A 20,178-nucleotide genomic window follows, 5' to 3' on the forward strand; every position below is an offset into this window, starting at 1 on the left:
GGCACCCACAGAAGTCACTGGTACGGCTAGAGGGAGAGGGAGGGAAATCTCAGGCCTGCTGCATTTCCTGACACTGAACACGTCTGGCCAAGAGCACAGAGATCCAGAAGGAAGTCAATAAGCAGTTTACTTTTGCAGTGACTGAAACGATAGTTCGTCCGTAATCCAAAGTCCTGAGTCTTGCCAGCACCTCCCCTTTCCTGGAGCAGGCTTACTGAGGGTGTGAGGGCGCAGGTTTATTTTCAAAACATCATCAGGGAGCAGCCAAAGGTGGGGTATCGTGAAAGAGAGAAAGAAGAGGGGAAAAAAAGACACAAAGCTTGGTCTGAAGCTTTCTTCAAATCTCAAACCGCTGGAAACTAAATTTTCTACTTATGTTACGTGCTGGTCTTAGTGAACCAGGGTAGATGGTGAAACTGGGGTCTGAATATTTTGGGGGTGACACTTGCTACATATGGAGAATTGTTCTGACCATGTTAGAATTTGGTGATTGTTAGCATCTTGAGTTCTCAAGGTGATCACTGATAAGGGACTTCCCTGACGGTCCAGTGGTTAAGACTTCACCTTCCAATGCAGGGGGTGTGGGTTCGATCCCTGGTTGGGGAGCTAAGATCCCACATGCCTCGGGGCCAGAAAACCAAAACATAAAACAGATGCAATACAGTAACAAATTCAATAAAGACTTTAAAAAAATGGTCCACATCAAGGTGATCACTGATAACATTCCCCTTTTGTGAGGGGAATGCATGTGTAGATGCACATTGGCTTCCTCAGATGAAATCTGTTCAAACCGGCAAACAACTCTGGTTCACAGAGAGACAAAAGCCAATGCCTGAGTTCATTTTAAATTAAGCACTCATTTTGAAATGAGAATCTAAGTTCAACCTTTAATTTAGATGTCTTTCCATTCAGGCTAAACATTTTATTTCTCATATTTCTATCATAAGTGATACACCCAAAGACAAGAAATTCTTCTACATAAATAGAAAGGAGAATAATTCCTATGCTTCAGGATCTTAAAATTTTAAGTACACTTTTTATATATGTTATTAGTTTACAAAGAATTTGGTGTAAAAAGTAGAAAACATGTTTATGTCAATGATATAAAAGATTAAGCAGTGTCAAAAAGCAAAATCTGATATTTAAGATATGTCACTTTTGGTAGCCTATTATTCAACTTACTCATTTCAAGTATACTAATATCCTATCATTGCAAAGTTCTACAGATTAATTATAAATGGTTTCTACCAATTTAAAGATATTTTAAAAATTCAGTAGCATTTAAAAATAATTAAGTAAAATATTTAATGAATGGCTTTCATATGCATTCTATATTTATAAATTTAGAAAACAGACTTACCATTAACAGCTTTTTCGTAATTTTTTCCTAGGTTTATTAAATTTCGTAGCCCAGGATTGAACTGTTCCATAACATTCTGACAAACAAACAAAAAAAACAAATTAATAAAATAAGCGAACAGCAGACCAAGCAATCTTTAGATGGTGTCACTGCGTAGCCTAGGATCCGCACGTGTGCCTGATGGTACCGTCCACAAAGTCATGATTTGAAAGGAGTGAAGAGCGCTTCCATCCTAACTGATGGAGTAGTGAGGTGCATGTGACCCTGGCAGTTCCCTGCCTGCCCAGGAGCTGCCTAGAATTTACTGTAAATGAAGCAGGTAGCAGACATTCCATCTCTACAAAGTACACCCTGTGGGGGCCATGAGTCCAGAAGCTGATGCTCCCTTTTGGGTTTAGGTAAGTTAATGGCTGTCATGATAGTGCTAAGAAACAGGGGCGCATGATAGGAACTTAATTATATGGGCAGTGTTTTGGCTATCAGTAGAACAGGAATTTCCAAGAGATGTTGTTTTTGCTCTGCCTAATTACTGGGGAAGGGATGGGGGTGGGTGTTGCTGACGGCCCTAAGACATAGGCCAGCCTAGAACTTTCTTTCTAGGTGGTCACTGGCATTTTTTTCCCCAGACATCAGTTCATTCATTATTCATGGAGTGTGCGGTAGGTCCTGTGCTCACAGCAGTGGAGGGGGAGACGTGGTTTCCCATTATGGACTTCATGATGCTCTATCTCTGCAGATGTCATGGTTTTCATTTTTAAAAGTGTCATTTCTATATCACTAGAAGGTCATAAACATAGAGAGAAGTGCTGTGACAAGTATAAAACAGGCAACTATTGAGAACATTGGCCTAAATTTAAAATGCTACCCTAAATCTGAAGTACAGACAAGAAATCATTCCTATGGGTCTCTGGCTTCGTGACCCAGAACACATGGTGACAGTACATCTGTCACACCTACAAACCATAAGGTTCACAATATGAATCATTCCAGATAGACCAGCCAGATCCCTTTACCCCCCTCCCAAAATGTGTACCTTGTTTGTAGAGGACCAAGCAACAAAAAGAATAAAAAACCATACAACATCCAAAGCGGCAGATACTTGACACATTACTCTTCGGGATAAAAAGGTCCTCCTTTACGAGTTAGTAGAAAAAGACTATAATAACTTTATTAGACAGTATAAAGGCTTATCGTGAAAAAGAACCCCTGCCCCAACCCTTCCCCACCCCTGGCCTTACACCCACATAACAGCTTGCTTGCAAGTGCTCTTTTGTATTTGCTGCCATAGTTTTGATGAATATTCTTGGCTTCTCAATTTTGGACAATAAGTACTGGATTTCTGCTACGGTAGACAACCCTACTTTCCCTTTCCCAGTCTCTCCTATATAATTAAATAACAGTTTCCTGGTAAATCAACAGTCAAGGTTTATTACGACTTTGTAAATACTGGTCACTACAATGCAAGGAATGTAAAAGAATTATGCTTCCTTTCTTGATATACTCTTTTTGTTTCTCCTGGGATTAATAATTGTCTCATTCCCACCCCCGTCTTAGATTTTTCTATGTATCTACCTTAAATGTTTCCACACGCTCCATCGGATCTCATAGGAGCCTATCACTGTTTTTCAAATGTACAAAGCTGTCAGCTAATCTTCCATTCCATTTTTTCCCCCAGAACTTCCTCCAAGGACTCTCCGTCCTCTTACTCAGTCTGGCCTGACCGTTCCTGCCACACTGTTGCCCTTGCATGTCCCTTTCTGGTCCCCTGTGTGACAGTCTCATTAGCTGGATTCCACATCTTCCTCCTTCATTTATTTTTTTTATTTTTATTTTTTTTTGCGGTACGTGGGCCTCTCACTGTTGGGGCCTCTCCCTTTGCGGAGCACAGGCTCCGGACGCGCAGGCTCAGCGGCCACGGCTCATGGGCCTAGCCGCTCCGCAGCACGTGGGATCCTCCCGGACCGGGGCACGAACCCGTGTCCCCTGCATTGGCAGGCGGACTCTCGACCACTGCGCCACCTGGGAAGCCCCCTCCTCCTTCATGTATTGCTATCTGCTGGAGATCATTCTCCAAGAGTGACCTAAGAAATGGCGCAGGAGGTAAATTTGAGCCCCCACATGTCTGAAATTATCTTCACTTTGACATGTAACTGGTATCTCGCTGGGCTGTGTATCACAGGTTGAAAGTGATTTTCCTTTAGGATTTTAAAGATGTTGCTCCAGTCTTCAATATCCAGTTTTGCTACTGAGAAGTCGGCTGTCATTTGTATACGACTTTTTTTTTTTGGTGGGGGGCAGGTGGTGGGAAGGGGCTTGTTTATTTCTGGAACCCTCTTCTTTATCCCTGTGCTCTGAAACTACCCAGTGGTCTGTCTCAGTGTGGGTACTTTTTTCATTTATTTTACTGGGCACTCAACAGACCCTACCCATAGAGAAAATTATGTCCTTCAGGTCTGAAAAGTGTTCCTGTTTTGATTCTTGCCTCTTCATTCTCTGGAACTCTGAGGAGGATTTTATATGACCTGGATTTATTCTCTAATCATCTTACCCTTTTTCTCTGATTTTCCACTTTTTGTTCTATCTCTGACAGATATCCTCAACTGTACATTCTAACTCCTCTGATGCTTTTCAAACTTTTGATATCATATTTTTAATTTGGGCTCTTTCAGGTTTTTTTGGTTATTCCTTTTTAAAAGCAACCTGTTGTTTTACGGATGCAGTATCATCTCTTATCTGAATAAACTGTAATTTGGGGGATATTTTCTGCCAGTTCCCCATACTGTCTGGGTATTTCTTCTCATTGTTTGGTATCCAACTGTCTTTTGTGTTGGAGGCTTTCCCCAAATGTCTGGTGATCCTTTACTGTCAGTTTGTATTTAGGAGTAAAGCCCTAAAATGTTGGCTAGAAGTGTGTGCGCGTGCATACAGGGTGGCTACTGACCAGTAGGCTTCATTCAGAGTGACTGGACAGCAAGTCAGCTGTAAAGAAACTGGCCAAGTGACAGTAACCAGGGGCCACTGGGTCTCTCCAGAGAAGTTTCTAATTTCCTATCACTGGGTGGGGGAAGGGGCAATCACCAGGTGGTCAGCTTTCCCAGGTCTGGAAGGGGGTTGGGAATCCCACAGGTTTCCTGTGCTGATTTTTCCTGAATTCCAGTACCTCAGCTGGTGTTTCCAAGTCAAGAGTGCCTCTGATTCAACACATCCTGAGACTGAATCTCCAGGCTGCCACGCCCAGGGAGCAGCTGTAATAGTGGTGGCTGGGGCAGGAAAGGGGACCTGGCAGTTTAACCACCTGTGTAACTCCTATTCTAGCCCTGCGTGTCCCCTCCATCTCTACCTTCTGTGGGGCCTGTTCCCCAGCCTTGGGGGTTCTCTGGGGTGAAGGGCTCAGCTCTCACTGGTACTCATCTCTGCAGTTTCTTTCAGTTCTCTTAAGGCAGTTTACCACACCTCCGTCCATTTCTAACAACCCAAATTTCTTTAGGCCTTTTGTCAACTGATATTTCCTTTTTCAGGTCTCTACACTATGGATTTACAGGCGCTTTCTTTAAGTTCCTTTGCCATCATTTTAATGTATTCTCAAAAGGAAGAGAAGAAAAAGACTTGAGGTCAATAGGCCATGCTTAACTGGAAGTCCACTCAGCTTGTTTTCCTGGAGCCAGTCAGCTGTTTGAGCCTCATTCACAACCAGTAGCCATGAAGCTCCAGAGCCGATGCTGACCCCTCACCAGTCCCTCTGCAAGATGGTCAGCCTCAGTCCCGATCACGGGGACCTGTCGCCACAGCTGCTATTTCTATTATCTTTCCTCAAGTTCTTTGTTTTGTTTTTAAGCTTTTAATTTTGAAATAGTTTAAGAGTCACAAGAAGTTATAAAAACTGTACAAAGAGTTCCCATGTATGCTTCCTCCAATGGTAACTTATATGGCCATAGTACATCGTCAAAACCAGGAAACCAACATTGGTACAACACTATTAAACTATAGACCTTATTTGGATTTACCAGTTTTCATGTCTCTAATCTGCACGGTGTGTGCTTTGTTTCTATGAAACCTTATCACACGTATAGATTTGTATAACAGTCACCATCACCCCAGTTATTATACAGAACTGTTCCATTAGCACAAAGATCTCCCTGATGCCACCCCTTTACAGCCACACCCTCCCCACCAATCCTAAGCCCTGGCAACCGCTGATCTCAGTCACAATAGTTTTGTCATTGTGAGGATGTAATATAAGTGGGTCACCGTATGTGACCTTTTAAGATTTACTTTTTCACTCAGCACAATGCCCTTAAGAACCATCCCAGTTGCTGGGCGTATCAAGTTTGTTCCCTTTCTTTGCTATCAGTGGTCCAGAGAATGAATGTATCACAGTTTATCCATTTAACTGTTGACCATTTGGGTTGTTTCCAGTTTTTGGCAATTACAAATAAACCTGATATGGACAATCATGTACAGGTTTTTGTGTGAACATGAGTGTTCATATCTCTAGAATAAACACCTGGGAGTTCAACTGCTGCGTCACATGGTAGGTGTACATTTAACTTCTTAAGAAACTGTCACACTGTTTTCCAGAGTTGGCTGTACTATTTTACATTCTCATCGGCAATGTACGAGATTTCAGTAATTTTTAAAATCTAATAACTTCATTAGAAAATGGTTGCTTTCTAATAAAGAAAACTATTTTTCAAATACCTCATCTACAATCCTTAAAATAATCTTACAACACCGAGTCTGGATGGTAAGAATATAAGTTCTAATAAAAAGATAAAACTATTTTTAAAACATCATTTAAAATTCTTAAAATAATCTCACGTGGCTGAGTCTAGATGGTAATACATATAAGGAAATCAACAGAGCAAGCTCCGTTCTCTAGCAGGTAAGCAGTTACAAAGAGAAGCTAAGATCTGTGTTTTTTCTTAAGATTATTCTTTGTTCAGCGTATTCAAATAATGGGAAAGTATAATTTGATTTCTTGAGATAATTCTTGAAATGTTTACATATAACTCCCATCTTAAAATTTCAAAAACAATGAAATAATGAGAACTTCCAAAGTTAATACCAAGCATAAACCACTATCCAAATGATTCAACAGGAAAAAAGTTCAACTAAGACATGAGACTACAATCAGCTTCAGAGAAAGTATAAGAATTTTTAAGCTTGTAAGTTCAACTTACACTTCAATTCTTTATTTTAGGTTTAGCTACAGAAATGTTTCTCCTGGAAATTCTGGCCTCTCTGAACAGTGGAAAATCCATTTCGACACTGGCTGTTGGCCATTAATCTAGTTATTTTAGCTGAAGTACATGTTATTTTTAAACCCAGGAACAAAAAAGCAGTGCGCTGTCATATTCCACAATCCATAAAATTTTTACAGTGCATGTCCTTGTGAATTGGATGGGTCCTACATTTTGGAGGGAGGGCAGCAGCTGGGTCAAAGGTCATGCTGTGTCAAGGCCTGGCAAGACCTGAATTGTTTATAGAGCCTCAAATGTAGAGAGAATCACCAGCAGTAATGAACAAATCCATTTTAAGTTTGGCGCTAGGAATAAAAGGTTTAAGATTCCAAGTACAGAAACAAAATAAATTATAAAAGGCATTATCGGGCCAAGAAGCACTATTTTGTTACCATCTATAACAAAAGCTTAGTATGTATCCCAACAGTTACTGCTTGGCAAGGAGGATAATGTGGCAAACCACTTTGAACCAGAATGAGTTTCATCTTCATTCAGGGAAGAATATGGACCATCTAGGCTAAAATAAGATGACTGGCAACATCACTGTTGTACCTGTGCTGTGTCTCATAATGAAGAGGGTTGGTCCTATCACAAGAGCTCCGCAGCACTGGAGAATCAGTGCTCAGCTATTTCCAAAACTGCTGAGGTACAGGCCACTCGGACCCTACAGGCACTTTCCACCAGATTTCTAGTTGGTCCATTTATCTGATACATTTCCTCTGCCTCCTGTACCATTACAGATCATAATTTTAAAATGAATTATACAATCTTACGATGGTTTTTAACTTTCTCACCATTTAGATTTTTCTTTCATTACTGAAAAATTATTACCTTTACCAGTATGAAACTATAGACCAGGAAGCATAAATACAATTATGACTAGCTAGCTAGTTAAACTGAGCTGATTTTAAATTCCTAAGAATTAGTTTCTCTTTCCATTTCTTTTTCCAGTTCTCTACAAGACCAAGGACAACTTATTTGATATTTCAGTGCTTAATTTTCTCAGTTGAAAAGTGTGGGTATTTACACTGGAATAAACTTTAAAAGTGATTTAAGAATCTCTAATACAGGGTTTTTTAATAACTTGATTCAGGTACTGTATGTCTCTGAAAATTTCGATATTTTATTCTAAATAATCTCATACAAATTAATCTAGCAATGTCACAAATGCTTAAACTAATCAAGGCACATTTTAATTTCATGTGACAAGAATACCTGTTCATAAGGGCTAACTGAGAATACTTCTAGATAGAAGTCATTTGTAAAAAATCTCACTTCCTCTTGCATGTGTTGTCGGAAGCTGCTGTTCCTAGACTAACATCATCAGTATGTAATTATGTCCCCTGCCTTTAGGGAAAGTACTGACGAGTAAATTTGGTAAAAAGGCAGATGCCTGTGGGCTAACTGATGGTCAGAAGAGCCATGTTTTTCATACCCATCTTGAATGGGGAGCAGAAGCCAAGTAAAGGAAAGTTAGACAACTAAGATGTTTTTTGTCTGAAATATTGAGCTAGAGCAAAAATACTCATATTCGAAGATATAAATACACAAAAAATGCTTCCCATCAGTCAAATGTGAACAATGTTTTGGCCCCCTAGTCTGTATGATCTATCTAGGCTACCAGCTAGCAACTTGTATTATGTATCAATTTGTATCATTTATAATTTGTAACATGCCACCCTAGTAGCAATGAACCTGAGGGGTGGGGGAATATTGCATAAAAAATACTTTGGCCTTGAGTCCTCAGGCAAATCGCATCCCTCCGTGCTGAGCCTCAGTCTCCTCCTCTATATGGGAAAACCTCTATTTCCACCTCATGAGGGGTACGAGAATTCACTGAAATAACAACTAATATTTATGGAGCACCTATTGTGTGTTCTTCAAGGCACCTGACAGTGCACTGAATCAACTGTAGTAATTAACGTTGCAAGACAGAAGATAGAAAATATTAGTCAACTCTTCAGATGGATGAGCATTCCTATTTACACAGAAGTCTCCAGGCACTACCGCTTCCTTTCTGTAACATGAAAACAAACGATCCGGGCTCTCCTGCCTCAAAGCGTCACGTCAGGATGAGAGAGACCGTGAACGCAAAAACCTCCAGAAGTCTGCAGTACAAAGGAAACTGGAGGTGTAATTATTATCTGCTTTATTCAGTTCAAAACTCTTTATTCTTTTTTTCCTTTTGAGATACATTTTGACACTCTGCAGCCTACATTTCAGGCTCTGTGCCTAGCACTTCACACGGGTTTGCTCATTAGATCCCAACAAGGCGATGGTTATCCTCCCCATTTTACAGATGAGACGTGAAGCTCTGAGATGTTAAATGTAAAAACCTCGCCGAAGGGCTTCCCTGGTGGCGCAGTGGTTGGGAGTCCGCCTGCCGATGCAGGGGACGTGGGTTTGTGCCCTGGTCCGGGAGGATCCCACGTGCCGCGGAGCGGCTGGGCCCGTGAGCCATGGCCGCTGAGCCTGCGCGTCCGGAGCCTGTGCTCCGCGGCGGGGGAGGCCACAGCGGTGAGAGGCCCGCGAACCGCAAAAAAACAAAACAAAACAAAAACCTCGCCGAAGATCCCACAGGCAGTGAGAGGCAGAGTCAGGCCTGGGCACTAACCTTTGCGCGCACCACTCAGGCCTCCAGACAAGTTCCTTGAGAATTGTGCAATAAAGTGGGATGAAAACGCTTTTATGACAGAGAGCACTATTTTAGGGTGAGAAATTATGGGAGTCTCTACAATATTTTTTCTTTTTGGATGCCTTCTTGTAATCTTACTCCTGATTTTAGATGAATATAATTAATCTTCCAATAGCATCACAATATGGACCAATTCTACATGGGCAAGTATTTCTGATCTTCTCCTTTTCTTTCCCTTAAAAAAAGGAGGGAGTGGGGGAGAAAAAGAAGATTCTCCAACTACCTGCAGTCCTCCCAAGAATTCATAATGGTTAACACTGTCATATTAATTTCCTTTGCTGAAAAGAAATCAAAACGTTACAGAACGACACTGCAAAACCACAAGGTGTTTCGGCCACCCTATCCAAGTCTCATATCCCTTTTTCTTCTCCCCAGAGAACCACTAGTTAAGACTGTAAACTTTCTAACTCATATTTATACACACAGTCAGGATTGATAAATAATTTTGCTTTGTACATTTAATAAAATAAACAGTATCATGTAATACATTTTACATCCTTTTTAAAATTCAGTGTTATGCTTCTGAGACCTGTCTACCTTGATATGTATTAACTGGGTTTATTCCGATTTAACTTCTGTATGGTATCCCTTTGTGGGCTAATTTTATGTGTCTGCTACAGTACCTAGTCAATTGAATACTAATTTCGGTGCGGCCGGGTAGGAATTGTCAATGTGGCTAACTACTAGTAGACTTTAAGAGATTACCCTCAGAAATCTGAGTGGGTTTCCTTCAGTCGGCTGAAAGGCTCTAAGAATGAAACTGGGGTTCCCTGAGGAAAAAGACCTTCCACTCGTAGGCTCCAGGCTGCCGGGCTGCCCCACAATTTCACACCTTCCAGGCCGCACAGCAGCGTGAGCTGGTTTCTGGACTTCCTCTACCGAGAGACATTTAGGTGGCTTCCAGGTTTTTGCTAACACCAACTGTGTGGCAAGAAGCTGTCGATGTCTCCTTGTGCACGTGGGTGAGAACTCTCCTAGAAACACAACTGCTGGGGCATGGGGTGCGTGAAGATTTTTCGGGTTTGTTGGCTACTGCCGAATACTTTCTCCGAAGTGGCTGCTGCAATCTGTGCTCCTACAACCGCTGTGCTATTTTACCACAATCACCAACACTTGGTGTCATACTTTTTTTGCCCAATGGGTGAAAAACAGTACTTTTTTTTTTTTTTTAAGTACAGTAAACCGTTTCCCTTGTCAGCATTAAAAAAAGGACACAGGACTGGAACTATCTAAGCAGGGGAAGAGAAACAATGAAAGGTGGTTTTTATCCTCAGCTCTCAAGTCTATCATGGAATAAAGTCATTAGTGACTTTTGTCCTTTTCACCACAGGGTAAGAAGAGGCACCAAAAGCATGGACCATGCCTGCAATCAAGCCAGTCTGGGCTGTGGCCTCCCCTCCCTACCCCCATCTCTGTGCTCCAGGCCAATGGCCTCTGGGCTGTGCTCGGAACAGGCCAAACCAATTCCACCACAGGGATCCTGCACCTGCTCTCCTGCCTGGAGGCCCTTCTCCTGGATACCCGCCCACCTGGGTCTCAGAGACAGCTTCCTCCACCCTCCTCCTCCCGCCCTCTCTCCAGCTGTTTCTTGCTTCTCTTTCATCAAAAGGTTTGTCACTACCTTACAGGATATTACCTGTTTACTCTGTCTCCTTAGTAGAAACTAAGGAAATTAAGTAAATTAAGGCCAAGGACCACTGCACCTCCAGCACCAAGAACAGTACCTGGACTATCTAATGCCCAAGGTATACTCGCAGCAGCAGTTTTTGAATTCTTTTAAAATTATATGAGATGTATGTGCTCGTGGACGAATCAGCTGCATCACGTGCCTTCAGCTCATCTGAACACACAGACACAATAACCCGGGGGGGCTGATTAGCCACAGCGAGGATTGTGGAGTGAGGTAATGCACTGCTCGCAGATTCATTAGCTCAACGTAACAGCTCCAACAGAGGCTCATAGAAGCTGCAAGATTCTGCCCTCTACCTGCTAAGTCATAACAGGCTTACAAAATCTCCAAGTGCCACATCTTTCCTTGTGAACTTTGCTCCCCAACCCTATGTTTTTCCAAGTTGACATTTAAATTACTTTTTAAGTATTAGGCAATAACACAGTCCTTAAAAAAATACGTTGCTGGAAACAACCCAAATGTCCATTAACTGGTGAATAGATGAAAAAACTATAATTTTATAGTTTATAAGTTACACCTCAATAAAGCTATTAAAAAAAAACAGCAGCAACAACAACAATCCAGCAACAACAAAAACTCTGCTCTTCTCGACACCCCAGGCTGCTAAGGGTTCAGGCTCTAAATCCTCAATGCTGAGAAATGCCACAAAGCTGTGGTTTCTAACTAGCCTGCCCACAGAAGACCCAGATGTGCTGAGATGCAGGTCATCCACTGTCCTCTGTGAACACTAGTCCAGGACCAGACAGAACAATGCTCCTGGTCTGCAGAGCATGTATGCCCATGTAGCTGTTAGCAGCAACTTCCGCTGCTCAATCAGTTAGATCCATTAGTAGAAAAAGATAACCCAGCTATTTTGAGACCAATCTCCTGCTTGGCAGTTATCTTTCCAGCCATGATTGGGGAAGGAGTTTGGCAAAAATGTTTCTCCATTTTCTTTTTCTCTGGCAAAAAATCATTACCGTGTCCCTCTAGAAGGACAGTTTCATAGGAAATCTTCAGCCCACAGAGGAAACCCCATTCCATGAAACTTTCACTATGACTTAAACACTGTTTTGCCTTCCTTCTTCCTTTCCTTTCTTTATTCATAACCAGGCTTTGGTTTGTAGATAATTATTTCTGCAAAAGTGGTCCTTCATTCAGAGGGCAAAGGGCATGCCAGAAATGAAGCCACGAGGTGCCAAGGGTTCCATGGCTCCCCCCCAGCAACATGACCTCTGCACCAGAAGCCACTGGGCTAGTGGCCAGTAAAGAACAGGGCCACCTCTTTGGGCTTTGCCTCTCCTAGAACATTCTGAGAGAGTTCTGAGAGCATCTGGTAGATCCCAAGCTCCTTGAAGAACCAACCAAGTGATGAGAACTAGTGTGATCAGAACCAGAAAGGTACGTCTTGCTGCTTCTTAAGATCCGTTACTAGAAGCAATTACATCTCCAGGACCTTTTATTTCATTGGTTAAAGAAACAGATTTCTGTGACAAAACTCCACCTTCCCTACTCATTTAGGCAGCAAGAACTGCTCTGAAGCCAAAGCACAATTAAGCAAAACAAAAAGGTCCCAACATACTGGTGTGAGAAAGAAGTGTGTTCTATAACTGTTCAAACGTTTTGGAAGAAATTATCAAACATGTCAAGAAAATGAGGTCCCAGAGCTATCCCACCCAGTAAACTAGTGTACTAGTTTTCAATTGTTATTTTTAAAGAAAATTGTGGAGGGAGAACCATGTTATAGGTAATCAGTGTTCATGATCATCTGATAACATAACTTGGGGGAAAAAAATGGCCTGAACCCTATTCAACACTTTCATTGAAAGAAAGTTTCATTTTACTTTAAACACTAGACAAAAGTTTCACACGTGTCTATGAGGGGAATCATTTGAAACCACGTTTCCTTGTAGTTTTTTTTTTTTTAATTTATTTTTGGCTGCATTAGGTCTTCGTTGCTGCGCGCGGGCTTTCTCTAGTTGTGGCGAGTGGGGGTTACTCTTCGCTGTGGTGCGCGGGCTTCTCATTGCGGTGGCTTCTCTTGTTGAGGAGCATGAGCTCTAGGCGCATGGGCTTCAGTAGTTGTGCCACACGGGCTCAGTAGTTGTGGCTCGTGGGCTCTAGAGCACAGGCTCAGTAGTTGTGGCACACGGGCTCAGTAGTTGTGGCATGAAGGCTCTAGAGTGCAGACTCAGTAGTTGTGGCACACAGGCTTAGCTGCTCTGCAGCATGTGGGATCTTCCCAGACCGGGGCTCGAACCCGTGTTCCCTGCATTGGCTGGTGGATTCTTAACCACTGCGCCAGCAGGGAAGCCCTTCCTTGTAATTTTAAGTATAGATGATTACACTGGGTCCAAGGTCCAGCAGGTGCTATAACTCCATATAGCTGCACGTATTTCCTGGCAGCACTAAAAACCCTTTCCAGGCTGAGAGTAGGCAATCCTAGCTTACTAACTGCCAATGCTATCAGACATGGTAGCAATGTCTGGCCCACACTGGCCTCCATCAGCAAGAGGATTTGGGGACCCTACCCCAGATTTCAAGCAACTTTTGGACCTTGAACTTCAGAGGAAGTAGTACCTATGAGACTAAAGTAAAAAATCACTTCTTGGGCTTCCCTGGTGGCGCAGCGGTTGAGGGTCCGCCTGCCAATGCAGGGGACACGGGTTCGTGTCCCGGTCCGGGAAGATCCCACATGCCGCGGAGCGGCTGGGCCCATGAGCCATGGCTGCTGAGCCTGCACGTCCGGAGCCTGTGCTCCGCAACAGGAGAGGCCACAACAGTGAGAGGCCCGCGTACGGTTAAAAAAAAAAAAAAAAAAAAATCACTTCTTGAAACTCCAGCTATGATAATATTAGCATTCATTTTTGCTTGGTTCCTACAGGTCCACGTTCTTATTTGAAAGAATGGAAATAATCCTTCCTATAAGCCACAGTGCTAGGACAACTCTTACATAACTTTCAATCAGAATCTGGAAATTTGCTTCTTTCCTGGTATTTGCACGCGCGCGTGTGTGTGTGTGTGTGTGTGTGAGAGGGTGAGAGGGAGAGAGGGTGAGAGGGAGAGAGGGAGGGAGGGAGGGAGGGAGGGAGGGAGGGAGGGAGGGAGGGAGATCATGGCAAGTATTAGAGAACACGTACTTATGTATCACTCCACTAACTTGTAAAGTCCTCACGTTTGGGCCTTTGAAACAACTACACACTTGTTCACTCTTTATTACACACATACAGTGAGCCTAACCTTATGTTGGATGTACAGAACCCAAAGATGAATGAGGTAAGAGTTCCAGCCCTTGAAAATGCATGGTCGGGACTTCCCTGGCAGTCCAGTGGTTAAGACTTCGCCTTCCAGTGCAGGGGATGCAGGTTTGATCCCTGGTCGGGGAGCTAAGATCACACATGCCTCACAGCCAAAAAGCCAAAACATAAAACAGAAGCAATATTGTAACAAATTCAATAAAGACTTTAAAAATGGTACACATAAAAAAAAAAATCTTTAAAAAAAAAAAGAAAAGAAAATGCATGGTCTAAGGGAGACAGGTATGAAAAAATACCCAGGCAATCTAGATTGACATGGTGAAAATAAGAAATGCAAAACACCTTTAATATAACTTGAAAATCATTTAGAAATATATAACTTTACCACAGATAGATGGCATGTATTAAGGAAACAGTAACTGATTAGTTACTGGGTTTAAAATAGCTGTTGACAGACATACACTTTGAAGGCTACAGGGCGCGCTAGACCATTTGGTTAAGTGTTCTTGCCTGCCTGGTTATTATTAATTTTAAAAGGTGTGTCATGGAATAAAAAGCAAGCAATGAATTTACAGGAAAGAATGTCTCATGTGCTCAGTTGCATTTGTTTAGAAAGTCCCCAAGTACTTAACGAGCAACAGGAACTTTACCAGATCAAAGTATAGTTGACTCTTGAACAATATGAGGCGTAGGGGTGCCCATGTTCCCCAGTTGAAAATCTGAGTATAGATGGCCCTCCGTATCCACAGATTCAATCAATGCGATGGTGCAATACTGTAGTATTTACTATTGAGAAAAATCCAAGTATAAGCAAACCTGTACAAATTCAAACCCGTGTTGTTCAAGCGTCAGCAGTAAACTGCTGATTTCATATCGCAAGCGACATTCCTTTTTTTAGTTCACTAGTTCTTTCCAAACACCACTCTTACATAATATCTGGAATAATTCTAATGAACTGCCCTCAATAAGATCCTGTGAGACAGGTCGTTCTGCTTTGCATTAAAATCCCAGCCCTTGGGACTTCCCTGGTGGTGCAGCGGACAAGACTCCATGCTCCCAACGCAGGGGGCCCAAGTTTGATCCCTGGTCAGGGAACCAGATCCCACATGCATGCTGCAACTAAGAGTTAGCATGCCACAACTAAGGAACTGACAAGCCTCAACTAAGGAGCCTGCCTACCACAGCTAAGACTCGGCGCAAACAAATAAATTAAAAAAAAAAAAAAATCCCAGCCCTTGCAATCTGAGAAATATTGTTCAAAAACCCAAAATAATGTAAAAATAGTTCAAGTTTGTTAAATACAGTTCTGATACCAGCAAGGGGAATCAAAACTTCTAAAACTTTTGTTGTTTTGTTTTCATCTACTTCTCTCATATAGCCAACTTTCCAAAGACTTCTTACAAACTGCCTAAGAAACTCTTCTTGACCTTAACCTGCTCATACATCACTCTTTTCCTCCTTTCTTCCAATCCTGGCACAAAGCAAACAAAGTCTGAAGAACGGAACTGGTAAAGGCAGGACGCCTCTGGTACTGCTGGAGGTGGGGGGGGGAAGGAGCAAGGACGCAGAATTGATGATCCCGGGCAGGCCAAGGCGGAGGGGAAAGGCTGGCATTGTTGTCCTGTCATAAACTATAAACTTTAGAAAAGCACAGGCTGTTTCTTCTCTAGGGTGGTTTCCAGTGGTGACCACAGTGCTTGGTACAGCCTGGGGCACAAGAAGAGAGCTGAAGAAGGAATAAATGTAGGTGGGAAGCTTAGTTAGTGCATCCCTAACAGATGCTCAGAACACGGTAGCTGTGATTGTTAGTGCCATCTCAGTCTCACTGGCCATGGAGCAGGTGAGGATTTAGTTACAACTGTGAGATAAGCATACATCCGTACTTATTCAACAAATATTTCTGAGTTCTTACCATGCCATCAGCACAATGAGAGATTTCAAAAAATCCTCAAGGAATGTACAGCTCGTCGATTGAGAGACAAATTTGTGCCAATAATATTAATACTATTCTTTTACCTGCCTATGTGTCAGTCACTCTACTAGATGCTGAGGATAAGCAGTAAACAAAACACATGAAAATCAATGCACGTAGGGTGGTATGGTCCAGCAAACACAAGCTACTACTGCTCGCAGCCAACACACTGTTCTAAGAGCTTTAGTTCATTATTATATTTAATCTTCACAACAACCATATGAGGTGGGTACTATCCTCACCCTTGTTCACAGATGTGAAAATTGAAGGCAAGGTCAAATGGAGGAATATGGCATTATCAAGTACATACCAGAATGTGGGGTAACACAAAGGATGGACTGTTTTGCTGAAGAAGTCATCTGTCTCAGGGGCACAACAGTTGGACTGTCATGTAAGAACAGCGTTTTGCATGTTTAAAGTGTTTACACACTTAGAAATATATTGTACCATCAGACATAGTTACGGCCGGCACCTCAAGCTGCTCCCAGTGTAAGATGAAGCCCGCAAAAAATATACCATTTGGTCAATTGAAACCATTAAAAAAGTTTTTTTTAAACTGCAGCACTTAAATATAAGGAATTATCATTGCGATTTTCCTGATTCTCTTCTGTCACTTGAGTTTTTGCATCCAGAAATGGATTGGTCTGTTAGCTTAGGTCTCAGGCATCCGAATCCAAGAGGTGACCAGGGTTGTCTCTGGTCCTCCTCTCCCTTCCCCCAGCCCCCCCCCCCTGGACTGGAGCTTCTCTTCTCCTAACTCAGGAGGAGGCTGCTCCATCCGGAAGGTCAAAGGGAAGCACTTAGGGTGGCTAGTAGCTGGACTTGTCATCTGAGATCTGTCCTGACCCACACCCAGGTCTTTTTCATGTTTATTATAGGCAATATGTTCTTATCATCTGAACTTTTATCCCTTCTTACTTTGGCAGGTTGTTAACACCAATTTTGTACCTTTTCTGGTCCAGCTTACTGCTTTTGTACAGTTCAAGGATACAGCTGCACTCGAAGTGGATCAGCTGCCTGCAACATCAGGAGTAAGGCTTTGAAAAGATAGTTGTAAGAACTAGAATTTGGTTCTCAGTTTTGTTGAATTTTTCTTCTGTTGCACTCACAGTCTCAGGTTAGTAAAAGTTAAAAATGTACCCGCATAAGTAAAAATTAAGAGAAAATGGTAAGATTTTAAATTAGGTTTACCCTCAGAAGGTTAATTTGCGAAACAGGTAGAAAGTGGCACACTTTACCTTAGTTTTTAAAACTTTTTATCCATTAAAATGGAATAGATTTATCAATTTCTAGGGGGGTTTTTTTGGCTTAAGTATTATAAAAGTAACCCGCTCACATAAAATGTAAACACCCCAGAAGGTAGACTGTAAGTAAGAAGTAAAAGCCCCTTGCCCCCTGCCCTAGAGCTAACCACAGCTAGCCGTTAATATTTTTATTGGAGGAATTGCTACTGTTTAGGGACTTTTAACCTCCAAATTACCATATAAATAAAACCAGTTTAAGCAACAAACCCAGAAGTATCTTCACCCACTGGCTGTTCTCTCTCAGAACACAGCTCTAGAAGGCCCTGAGCAATCCCTTACATCTCTGAGGGGTGCTTATTTATTTTGCTTCCTAGATTGGGAACACATTCTGGTAATATTTTTCATTTATTTTGGAACGAGAGAGAAACCAGTAACATTTCATCTCATTTCCACAACTCTTACCTTTAACCATAAAGATCTGAGTTACAACCAGAACACAGTCCTTAAAATAATGATAAACCAGAAAGACCGACTCAAGGTCTGGAAAACAAAAAGAGAAGTATAAAATCAAGGCTGAGGAAAGTAAGAACAGAAACATACAGGCCTCAGGGGCCACAGAGCTGTAATTACTCTGGACACATCTACAAGTACAAAGTTTATAGGGGAAATTATACCCGGTAGTGCTAGACATGAAATCTAGGGTGTTCTCCCAGCCAATGTCCACAAGCTACTCTATGTTATAGGTATACATGTTCTACTACTTTTTTTTTAAACCCTCTAAAGGTTATAAAAAGAAAAAAAGGAAGCAGTTTTAAAAGACCTACTTAATTGGTTGAGGTTCAGGAAAGGTACATTCTCACAGGATCAGATTACAGCATAAATTGGGGCAAGTTTTCTGGAGGGCATTTTACAATGTATCACAAATATGCTCTACAATGTTGACTACCCTTTGACCCACAACTCCTGCTGGGGATTTAGCTTAAGGAAAAGATCCCAGATTTGTGCAAAGCTTTACCTGCAAGGATGTTCAGTGCAGTACTTTAATAGCAAAGTATTGGCAACCATCTTACATCCAAGAAAAGGGGAGTGGATCAATAAATTCTGATGAAGAATGGAGAGTCATCAAAGTGATGAAGCACACGATACTGACTGACATGGAAAGATGTACTGAAAGATACTGGAAAGAGTGACAGTAAGAGTTAACAGTGTGGGATTCTGGGTGACTTTTACTTTTGGTGTAAATATTCATAGAAATTTTGGAAATTCTCTGGTATCAGAAAAAAATATAGTTTTAAAGAGCCTCTGAGGTTAAAACCAACACACACATGTAAATTAATAAAACATGAATGACTGTGGGAAATGCTGAGAAGTATAATCTGGGGGACTTGTTCACAAACATGTACAATCTAAGTGGGGAGAAGACCCAAATTAAAAATAACAGGGACTTCCCTGGTGGTCCAGTGGCTGGGACTCCGCGCTCCCAGTGCAGGGGGTCCAGGTTCGATCCCTGGTCGGGTAACTAGATCCCGCATGCACGGGGGATCTACTAACTACAGTGGAGTTAGATCTACTAACTACAACTACTACAGTGATATGGATGAATCCAACAGACACACTGGGTGAAAGAAAGGCAGACAAAATAAGCCAAACTAATTAGCGCTGCTAGAAGTCAGGAGAGCAGTTATCTTGGAGGGGACACAGTGACTGGCAGGGGCCATGAGAGGGACTCTGGGGGCTGGTCGTGGTCTACTTCTTGATCTGGGTGCTGGTTACACACGTGGGTTCAGTTTGTGACAATTTAGTGAGCTCTATACACCTAAGCAAACCTTTCAGTGTGCATATTAAAGTTCAATAAAAAGTTTTAGAAATAAGAATGGATGGGCTTCCCTGGTGGCGCAGTGATTGAGAATCTGCCTGCCGATGCAGGGGATGCGGGTTCGAGCCCTGGTCTGGGAAGATCCCACATGCCACGGAGCAACTAGGCCCGTGAGCCACAACTACTGAGCCTGTGCGTCTGGAGCCTGTGCTCCACAACAAGAGAGGCCGTGATAGTGAAAGGCCCGTGCACTGCGATGAAGGGTGGACCCCGCTTGCCGCAACTAGAGAAAGCCCTCGCACAGAAATGAAGACCCAACACAGCTAAAAATAAATAATATTTAAAAAAAAAAAAAAAGAATGGATAAGCAACAAGGTCCTGCTGTATAGCACAGGGAACTATTAAACCAGAATGGAAAAGGATTTTTAAAAGAATGTACATATATGTATAACTGAATCACTGTGCTGCTGTACAGCAGAAGTTAACACAGCATTGTAAATCAACTATACTTCAATAAAAATAAAAGTTTTAGAATTAAAAATATATACATTTGCAAATGTTAACAGATAAGTTAAATGAATATTTGTGCTGCTTTTATAATGATTTTTACTTTTGAAGTGCAGAATAAATACCTGTGTGGAATGTTGAGGGGAAAAAAATCCAACTGGTTGCAATTGCACAGACATTAGGTTTCCCCTGCAGGTCTGCCTGCAGCTCATTACGATAAAAGTGCAAGGCAAGAATTAATGCCTAATCCTGGAATAATGTCACAAGTGTAAACTCAAAAGCAACCTGAAACTCGGTGTCACAAGTCCAAGTGGCCCCAGCCTTCATTAAAAAGGACATTGCTCTGTCTGCTAAGCAGTGTTATTGTAGTTCTAAAACCTCTTTCCAATCAAGAAAAATGTTATGACAAGAAAGGACA

At 42.0% G+C, this 20,178-nt stretch overlaps 1 protein-coding gene across 4 annotated transcripts in view; it reads right to left on the minus strand.

The window, feature by feature from the left end:
• BAIAP2L1 (BAR/IMD domain containing adaptor protein 2 like 1) overlaps positions 1-20,178 on the minus strand; it is an 88,670-nt gene that overhangs the window by 64,276 nt on the left and 4,216 nt on the right. For all 4 annotated transcript variants that reach the window (XM_082857315.1, XM_082857314.1, XM_082857313.1 and 1 more), the window contains exon 2: positions 1,361-1,436. In XM_082857315.1, coding sequence (XP_082713441.1) covers positions 1,361-1,436 — 76 coding nt within the window. The remainder of the gene's footprint in view (positions 1-1,360; positions 1,437-20,178) is intronic.

The sequence above is a fragment of the Leucopleurus acutus genome (genome assembly GCF_964270905.1).
Source record: "Leucopleurus acutus genome assembly, chromosome: 16".
NCBI lineage: Eukaryota > Metazoa > Chordata > Mammalia > Artiodactyla > Delphinidae > Leucopleurus > Leucopleurus acutus.